The sequence below is a fragment of the Pecten maximus genome, chromosome 9 (genome assembly GCF_902652985.1).
Source record: "Pecten maximus chromosome 9, xPecMax1.1, whole genome shotgun sequence".
In the NCBI taxonomy this organism is placed as follows: Eukaryota; Metazoa; Mollusca; class Bivalvia; order Pectinida; family Pectinidae; genus Pecten; species Pecten maximus.
The window spans coordinates 8,236,608-8,246,346 of record NC_047023.1 but is presented as its reverse complement, the minus strand read 5'-3'; the positions used below and the strand labels follow the sequence as shown (position 1 = coordinate 8,246,346).

The 9,739-nt window shown below is 41.9% G+C and overlaps 2 protein-coding genes across 2 annotated transcripts in view; both read left to right on the top strand.

Annotated features, from left to right (window-relative positions):
* The window catches only part of LOC117334887 (matrilin-2-like), a 2,184-nt gene extending 721 nt beyond the window's left edge, over window positions 1–1,463 (top strand). The window contains exons 2-3 of the mRNA XM_033894728.1: window positions 420–668; window positions 1,168–1,463. Coding sequence (XP_033750619.1) covers window positions 420–668; window positions 1,168–1,463 — 545 coding nt within the window. The remainder of the gene's footprint in view (window positions 1–419; window positions 669–1,167) is intronic.
* A 1,447-nt stretch (window positions 1,464–2,910) lies between these two features.
* On the top strand, window positions 2,911–4,904 carry LOC117334886 (signal peptide, CUB and EGF-like domain-containing protein 1; the record flags this gene model as incomplete). Its single annotated transcript, XM_033894726.1, is given in 3 exon segments — window positions 2,911–3,156; window positions 3,539–3,739; window positions 4,642–4,904. Coding segments are annotated over 3 exon segments (710 nt in total), but the record flags the coding sequence as incomplete, so codon positions are not given.
* Between the last annotated feature and the right edge of the window lie 4,835 nt (window positions 4,905–9,739).

Genomic DNA, 9,739 nt, shown 5'->3' with positions numbered 1-9,739 from the left:
GTCGCCTCTCGCGATCACGCGGGGGTGTTCATCTTGGGTATCTTAGAGCTCTAAGTGTTCGCATTAAAAGTAAAATATGTTCTGAAGAAAGGACAAGATTTGATGAGTAACCGTGTTTTCTTTCATAATATGCTTGCCAGCCATCCTTTTGCATGTGTAACAGAAACGATAAGTAATAAGTCATGAACCTCGTCGTTTTGGGGAAGAAATGATGAAATTGTGCAAATCAGTCTCCAATGTTTTGTTTACAAAGAAGGTGAGAGCGCGCGACATACAGGAGGAATGATTCTCGTTAAAAATGTGACTCCACGATTATCGTCCTATAAGTACAGTATTTTACTGTCAGAGATGTGAGAAGGCCTATTCGTCCTACAATATACTACATGTATAATACACAGTTTATTGAACCTTTATTCCAGCTATTGACGCATGCTCAGACGGCACCAATGGCGGATGTGAACACGTGTGTGCCACAACTAGGAATGGCGCCTATGACTGTTTGTGTTACGCGGGATACAAACTGGATAGTAACGGACACAACTGTACGGACGTGGACGAGTGTACGGAGTACGGACCATGTGACCAGACGTGTATCAATAACCCCGGGACGTACACGTGCGGCTGTCGGGAGGGGTACCTACTGGACACGGATAACGTCACCTGTAACGGTACGTGCCTTTGTCTGATTTGATATATATTGTGTTTGATTAGTGACGTTACATATACTTGTGTAGCGGATCGCACATTAGTCGCCTCTCGCGATCACGCGGGGGTGTTCATCTTAGGTATCTTAGAGCTCTAAGTGTTCGCATTAAAAGTAAAATATGTTCTGAAGAAAGGACAAGATTTGATGAGTAACCGTGTTTTCTTTCATAATATGCTTGCCAGCCATCCTTTTGCACGTGTAACAGAAACGATAAGTAATAAGTCATGAACCTCGTCGTTTTGGGGAAGAAATGATGAAATTGTGCAAATCAGTCTCCAATGTTTTGTTTACAAAGAAGGTGAGAGCGCGCGACATACAGGAGGAATGATTCTCGTTAAAAATGTGACTCCACGATTATCGTCCTATAAGTACAGTATTTTACTGTCAGAGATGTGAGAAGGCCTATTCGTCCTACAATATACTACATGTATAATACACAGTTTATTGAACCTTTATTCCAGCTATTGACGCATGCTCAGACGGCACCAATGGTGGATGTGAACACGTGTGTGCCACCACTAGAAATGGCGCCTATTACTGTTTGTGTTACGCGGGATACAAACTGGCCAGTAACGGACACAACTGTACGGACGTGGACGAGTGTACGGAACTACGGCTGTGTGACCAGACGTGTATCAACACCCCCGGGACGTACACGTGCGGCTGCCGGGAGGGGTACCTACTGGACACGGACAATGTCACGTGTAACGGTACGTACCTGTCTGATATTGATAAGTTACCTAATATTGTTCTGTAGCGGGTCATATATTAGTCGCCGCTCACGATAACGAGGGGTGTTGATCTTAATTTGTAACCCTCACACATGAAATCCAGAAAAGCTTGGACGATATTTAACGAATACCATTTTTCGTTCTGCCAGCCATCCTTTCGGGATGTCGAACGGAACGTACAAAGGGCGATAATTATTCTGTCATGAACCTCGTCCTTTTTGCTAGAAATTATCAGATCATGTAAATCAGTCGCCATAGTTTACAAATATGAGAATAGCACAAGTCATACTGGAGGGATAGCTCTCCTTGCAAATTAATGTAGTCCTGTGTATACTGATGTGTTCTTAGAAGGTCAAATCGTCCAATGGGTACAGCGTAGCTCGGTTGATGATGTCTGATTTGTGAGACGAAAAGATCCGCCAACATGCCATGTGTGGGACACTCCATTCTAATAGAATGTTCCGATTTTAAGCACGTTTGTGATTACAACTTTCGGGTCCCGGATATGAAAACTCTTTTCAGATCCGTGGATTCAAAGGTACTATTTAACCGTTTGAAAGACGTCGGTCAATTCTTGTCTTTTTACCTTACTCCCTTTGACGTTTTATATATCACATAGTTCACATCATCTTTTTGTTAAGTATTTCTTTTATTATTTTTACCTCCTTTTTATTTTAATGATCTAAATATACAATGCGCTTGCTTTTGAAAATGATTTTTAATCATATTCTGTCTTCATCACCCACATATTTGTTCATAATAAGGTATTAATTGAATCATCATGGCCCTAAATGACCATAAACCCAAACAAACAAACAAAGGATAAACGAATCGTACTACGAGTACAGCGTAGCCCGGTGGATTATGTCTGATTTGTCAGACGGACGAATCGTCCCACAAGCACAATGAAACTTGAACGTTTTTTCCTACAGAGTAAACAGGTTACACCGTCCGAGTTGTGAGAAGGTCGATTCGTGACACATTTTTTACCAATACACAGTTTATTTTCTCTCATCCCTACCGGTATCATACTGGTCTGTCCAGGTAAATACACCCATGCTTGCTGTGTGTGTATTACCTCGCTTCCGGTGTAGGATAGCCACGCGCGCGCAATGATACAAAAGTAGGTCATCGGTACTTTAAATCTCTCCATGATTTAAACATTTCAACAATACATTGAATTAAGATATGTAATCAGATAATTTTTTTTTTTATTTATGATATAAATTATGTAAAAAAAAACACGTTCTTTTATTGTTTTTTATTAATAAAACATGGAACTATATTTTACGCGAAAGGACACACTAGCTTGGCCGACATCAAGTGATTTGGCTTCGCTTGCAATGACAGGGCTGCTGAAACAACGTTAGACTGTGGAAATGAATGGTTTCCTTCGTTTTTAGAACATAATGGAATATCCCTATCCTACATGACCACATATGATAGAGTCTTATAGTACTTTTATTCCAGCTATTGACGCATGCTCAGACGGTACCAATGGCGGATGTGAACACGTGTGTGTTACAAACAAGAATGGCGCCTACGACTGTTTATGTCACGTGGGATACAGACTGGCCAGTAACGGACACAACTGTACGGACGTGGACGAGTGTACGGAACTACGGCTGTGTGACCAGACGTGTATCAACTCCCCCGGGACGTACACGTGCGGCTGTCGGGAGGGGTACATACTTGACACAGACAATGTCACGTGTAACGGTACGTGCCTGTCTTACTTTGATAAGTTAGTGGGGGATATTTTGATAACTTAGAATTTTAAAGGTTTTCATAAACATTCGAAATTAAGCCATATCTTCGCTAGGACTATCTGTGTCATATTGTACATATACAATGTATAAGTTTTGGAATGACATTTGTTTCAAGAATTTTAAAAGCTAAAACTTAAAAAGTGCTGAGGGACTAAACTTAGATTCCTGTAGATGAACAATCTTAAAATGGCCGTTGCAGACAGAGTAGTTTTAGATAAGTTCCACTGTAAGATAATTATCTGAAAATGATAACCAATATCTATCATGTTTTGTTTAGGAGGATCACGCCAATACGGACTAATTGCTGTAATATTTACGTCTATTTCTTCCAGATATGAACGAATGTAACGATTCTTCCGCCTGTCCGGAACCGGAAGTGGGCGTGTCTATATGTATAAACACTTACGGTTCTTACTATTGTCTGATATTTAACGAGAAGTCATCTGTAGTACATGAGGAACAACTCCTGTCAGACCAAAGCGAACATCAGCCTCCATTTTATGACGATGAGCATTATCCGCTTGAACAAGAAGGTAAAATACTTTAAAGAAAAGAAAAATTAACACGTTCGATACAATTTTCGTTTTATTGTTCATTTATCAATTTGGAACTGATTCGAATTGAACAAAGTACCAACATAAACAATGAAATATAGTAAATAATTGTAGTGTTCGTAGTCGGTAGTACGCAGTACTGTTTCATTATAAATTCACACTTATATCAAGGGAGGACAAATATCGTTATTGACTATTCTGATAAAAGTACTTTTTTTTTCATTTATATTAGCAGTATTCATTAATTTACAGAACTTTTCTTAACATATTACCGTTCGTAGACTCTAGACTTGTAATCCAACTACCACTTTATTACATAGGCTATCCTTTGTGACATGTCATACGTGTCCATGCATTGTCCATCTCTTTGTGTAAACACAATAAGCCTTTCTGCGAGATGTCATTCATGAATTTCATGAAATAGCGATATTCATAATAAAATTAAGTGAGTAAAGACAGGCAATTAAGAATATAAGAATAAAATAATAGTTATAATAGTGATTTTAAGATGGAACAAGAGGATATGTGATCTGATGGAATATATATATAGCAAGAGTAAGAAATCTTTAAAAAAGAATACATTTTTTCCCTCCATTTCCGAGACATGATTTTAAGTTCCAGTAAATCATGTCAAATGTTGATTAAATTTATATTCGACCATTTGATAATCTTTTCGAATACAAGACCTCCAGCACCTTTGAGACATTGTCACAAACGGATAAATAGTTAAATTACATGGTCTTCTCCTTTTTTGCGCGAGCATGATTTATTGGAAGATAATACATAGCACCTACTTACTACTCAACATATATAAAACTGACATAGCAGAATATATTGCAAGAACCAATAAAAAAATACACGTATGTATATGTTTTTTACAGATTACGACGTTAATGGAGATCGGATTCTTGGAAAGAAAAGTAGGTCAGTGGGTGAATATACCACGAGAAGGTACCAGTTTTCTACCCCGGATGTTGGGGAATACCCTCAACCTCACAACAATAGTGATCTAAAAATAGTCATTGGTTTCCTTGCTGGAGCGCTGTGTATTACGCTAATTGTTATCATCGTCATTGTGGTACGTAAACATTGTCGTTGGCGTCGTCGGATGCATCAAGATAGGAACAACGAATCATACGCCTGACGTAATCGATAAGGAAACGTCACATCCACATGAATTGCTTACGTCACAGACAGAATACTAGACTTCCGTTCATATTCAGTCAGTTGAAACTTGAAAGTATGTTCTGTATTGAAATTGTTGGCGTCAAAAGCGGAAGTGAAAAATCCATAGTCCATTTCAATGATAAGATGTAGCATATCTCAGGATATTATTATATCAAAAGGAATACCCTACTTCCAGTCATGTGCCGCACTACTCCAGTGGAATACCGCGGGTAACAACCCCGTATTGGCATATCAGGTCTAAACGTAAATTGTGGGATGATTTTCATATTGTCCTCTCGAGATTCCTGTATTACAGCATTTTACCTGTCTATTGCGCCCGGACATGCTGTATAGACTGGCTATGCCAAATTGTCATGTTGGACTATTGCTCAAATAGAATATCGCCATAGCAACGTGATTGTGGTCGTGCTAGACAGTGTCTCGCTGTAATTGAATGTTATCATGGCCACGCGGGTCTTGTTTGACTATATATTACGATGAACTTGCTCCTCTAAATTGCTGTAATTTGTATGTTGTCGGTGAGTGTCGAGACTTTAGACTTCAGAACTGTTAAAGTCAGTCTTTCTGCCGATGTATAATGTGCAGTAAGAATATTTCCAATGTGTGTTTTTTAAGTTGCTATTTAATTTTGTAGTCATATGTAATGTACTTTAGGTTATAATTTTCCTTGTGCATTGCCGATAAGAATCAGTGATGTTAAATATGGTTCCTTCGTCAGTAAGTTTAGAATAAAGCCTCCGTACAAAAAGGTCGTAAACGCCATAGATTAACCAGCGGAAGTTGAAGGGTGGTGAGTACGAGTCACAGAGAGCGGTCCGTAATACCAAAGGTATGGTGTGTTGGTCAGTACGTATAGATCATGTAGAGTGGTCTACAGGTCGGAGATATCAGTAAGTGTAGAGAGTGGTCAGTATAGACTGTAGATCGGTCCACAGGTCGGAGATATCAGTAAGAGTAGAGAGTGGTCAGTATAGACTGTAGATCGGTCCACAGGTCGTAGATATCAGTAAGAGTAGAGAGTGGTCAGTATAGACTGTAGATCGGTCCACAGGTCGGAGATATCAATAAGGGTAGAGAGACTTGTCAGTATATTTTGGAGCGAGTAAGAGTAGAGAGTGGTCAGTATACACTGTAGATCGGTCTTCAGGTCGTAGATACCAGTAAGTGTAGAGAGTGGTCAGTATAGACTGTATAGCGGTTAGTACAACGCTTACAGAATCGTAGAACGCAATCAGGACAAAAAGTGTAGATACAAGTCGTAAAGAATTAATTTAGAAAATGACCAGTATAAGCCTTGGACAGCGGTCAGTTTTGTTAACATAGCGTTCAAGAGAAGTTATATAGCGGCTTATGTCAGTATAATTCGCCAAGAGTTGTAAAGAGCGGCTAGGACAAATGATAAAGAGAGCGGTAGAATTCGAAAATAGTGGTAGAGTACACATCGTAAAACATAGACAAAGTCGGAACATGTCTCTGGTCCTATAGAGTGAGTGGTGTTCATGTCGTAGATAGCAGTCGGTTCATGTAGAGCAGTCATTACAGTCACGATAGAGCGGCCAGTATATGTCAAAATGAGCGGTCTCCAGGTCGTAGACAGTAACCAGCACATGTAGAACGGACTGTATAGCTTGTAGAGCGGCCAGTATAGCTTGTAGAACGGTCAGTATAGCTTGTAGAGCGGCCAGTATAGCTTGTAGAACGGTCAGTATAACTTGTAGAGCGACCAGTATAACTTGTAGAGCGGGCAGTATAGCTTGTAGAACGGTCAGTATAGCTTGTAGAACGGTCAGTAAAGCTTGTAGAGCGGCCAGTATAGCTTGTAGAACGGTCAGTAAAGCTTGTAGAGCGGCCAGTATAGTTTGTGGGGCAGCCGGTATAGCTTGTAGAGCGGTCAGTGAAGCTTGTAGAGCGGTCAGTAAAGCTTGTAGAGCGGTCAGTAAAGCTTGTAGAGCGGCCAGTTTAGCTTGTAGAACGGTCAGTAAAGCTTGTAGAGCGGCCAGTTTAGCTTATAGAGCGGTCAGTAAAGCTTGTAGAGCGGCCAGTATAGTTTGTGGGGCAGCCGGTATAGCTTGTAGAGCGGTCAGTGAAGCTTGTAGAGCGGTCAGTAAAGCTTGTAGAGCAGCCAGTATAGCTTGTAGAACGGCCAGTATAGCTTGTAGAGCGGTCAGTAAAGCTTGTAGAGCGGTCAGTAAAGCTTGTAGAGCGGCCAGTATAGCTTGTAGAACGGCCAGTATAGCTTATAGAGCGGGCAGTAAAGCTTGTAGAGCGGCCAGTATAGCTTGTAGAGCGGTCAGTATAGCTTGTAGAACGGCCAGTATAGCTTATAGAGCGGGCAGTAAAGCTTGTAGAGCAGCCAGTATAGCTTGTAGAACGGCCAGTATAGCTTGTAGAGCGGTCAGTAAAGCTTGTAGAGCGGCCAGTATAGCTTGTAGAGCGGCCAGTATAGCTTGTGGGGTGGCCAGTATATGACAAAGAGAGCGGTCAGTATAGATTGTAGAGCGGTCAGTAAAGCTTGTAGAGCGGTCAGTATAGCTTGTAGAGCGGTCAGTAAAGCTTGTAGAGCGGCCGGTATAGCTTGTGGAGCGGTCAGTATAACTTGTAGAGCGGTCAGTAAAGCTTGTAGAGCGGTCAGTAAAGCTTGTAGAGCAGCCAGTATAACTTGTAGAGCGGTCAGTAAAGCTTGTAGAGCGGCCAGTATAGCTTGTAGAGCGGCCAGTATAGCTTGTGGGGTGGCCAGTATATGACAAAGAGAGCGGTCAGTATAGATTGTAGAGCGGTCAGTAAAGCTTGTAGAGCGGTCAGTATAGCTTGTAGAGCGGTCAGTAAAGCTTGTAGAGCGGCCGGTATAGCTTGTGGAGCGGTCAGTATAACTTGTAGAGCGGTCAGTAAAGCTTGTAGAGCGGTCAGTAAAGCTTGTAGAGCGGTCAGTATAACTTGTAGAACGGTCAGTAAAACTTGTAGAGCGGCCAGTATAGCTTGTAGAGCGGTCAGTATAACTTGTAGAGCGGTCAGTATAACTTGTAGAGCGGTCAGTAAAGCTTGTAGAGCGGCCGGTATAGCTTGTGGAGCGGTCAGTATAACTTGTAGAGCGGTCAGTAAAGCTTGTAGAGCGGTCAGTAAAGCTTGTAGAGCGGTCAGTATAACTTGTAGAACGGTCAGTAAAACTTGTAGAGCGGCCAGTATAGCTTGTAGAGCGGTCAGTATAACTTGTAGAGCGGTCAGTATAACTTGTAGAGCGGTCAGTATAACTTGTAGAGCGGTCAGTAAAGCTTGTAGAGCGGTCAGTATAACTTGTAGAGCGGTCAGTAAAGCTTGTAGAGCGGTCAGTAAAGCTTGTAGAGCAGCCAGTATAGCTTGTAGAACGGCCAGTATAGCTTGTAGAGCGGTCAGTAAAGCTTGTAGAGCGGTCAGTAAAGCTTGTAGAGCGGCCAGTATAGCTTGTAGAACGGCCAGTATAGCTTGTAGAGCGGTCAGTAAAGCTTGTAGAGCGGTCAGTAAAGCTTGTAGAGCGGTCAGTAAAGCTTGTAGAGCGGCCAGTATAGCTTGTAGAACGGCCAGTATAGCTTATAGAGCGGGCAGTAAAGCTTGTAGAGCGGCCAGTATAGCTTGTAGAGCGGTCAGTATAGCTTGTAGAACGGCCAGTATAGCTTATAGAGCGGGCAGTAAAGCTTGTAGAGCAGCCAGTATAGCTTGTAGAACGGCCAGTATAGCTTGTAGAGCGGTCAGTAAAGCTTGTAGAGCGGCCAGTATAGCTTGTAGAGCGGCCAGTATAGCTTGTAGAACGGCCAGTATAGCTTGTAGAGCGGCCAGTATAGCTTGTGGGGTGGCCAGTATATGACAAAGAGAGCGGTCAGTATAGATTGTAGAGCGGTCAGTAAAGCTTGTAGAGCGGTCAGTATAGCTTGTAGAGCGGTCAGTAAAGCTTGTAGAGCGGCCGGTATAGCTTGTGGAGCGGTCAGTATAACTTGTAGAGCGGTCAGTAAAGCTTGTAGAGCGGTCAGTAAAGCTTGTAGAGCAGCCAGTATAACTTGTAGAGCGGTCAGTAAAGCTTGTAGAGCGGCCAGTATAGCTTGTAGAGCGGCCAGTATAGCTTGTGGGGTGGCCAGTATATGACAAAGAGAGCGGTCAGTATAGATTGTAGAGCGGTCAGTAAAGCTTGTAGAGCGGTCAGTATAGCTTGTAGAGCGGTCAGTAAAGCTTGTAGAGCGGCCGGTATAGCTTGTGGAGCGGTCAGTATAACTTGTAGAGCGGTCAGTAAAGCTTGTAGAGCGGTCAGTAAAGCTTGTAGAGCGGTCAGTATAACTTGTAGAACGGTCAGTAAAACTTGTAGAGCGGCCAGTATAGCTTGTAGAGCGGTCAGTATAACTTGTAGAGCGGTCAGTATAACTTGTAGAGCGGTCAGTAAAGCTTGTAGAGCGGTCAGTATAACTTGTAGAGCGGTCAGTAAAGCTTGTAGAGCGGTCAGTAAAGCTTGTAGAGCGGTCAGTAAATGACAAAGTGAGCGATCTCCATATCATAGACAGTAGTCAGCACTTGTAGAGCGGTCTGTTTGATAATGAACTTCGGAGGGCGATCAGGACAGGTGAGAGTCGTAGAGTGCATGCCTAGAAAGTGCTTAGTACAAGTTACATAGAAGGGCAGGTTTGGGATAAGTTTCAATGTATGTGTAACTATATCCAAACATTATCTATAAGGCTGCTGTCCGTATGTTCATAAATCTATAAATAGCATGTACAAACTACTTCATAAATCATTCATATGCAACATGTACTATTTATGACACTTATGCAT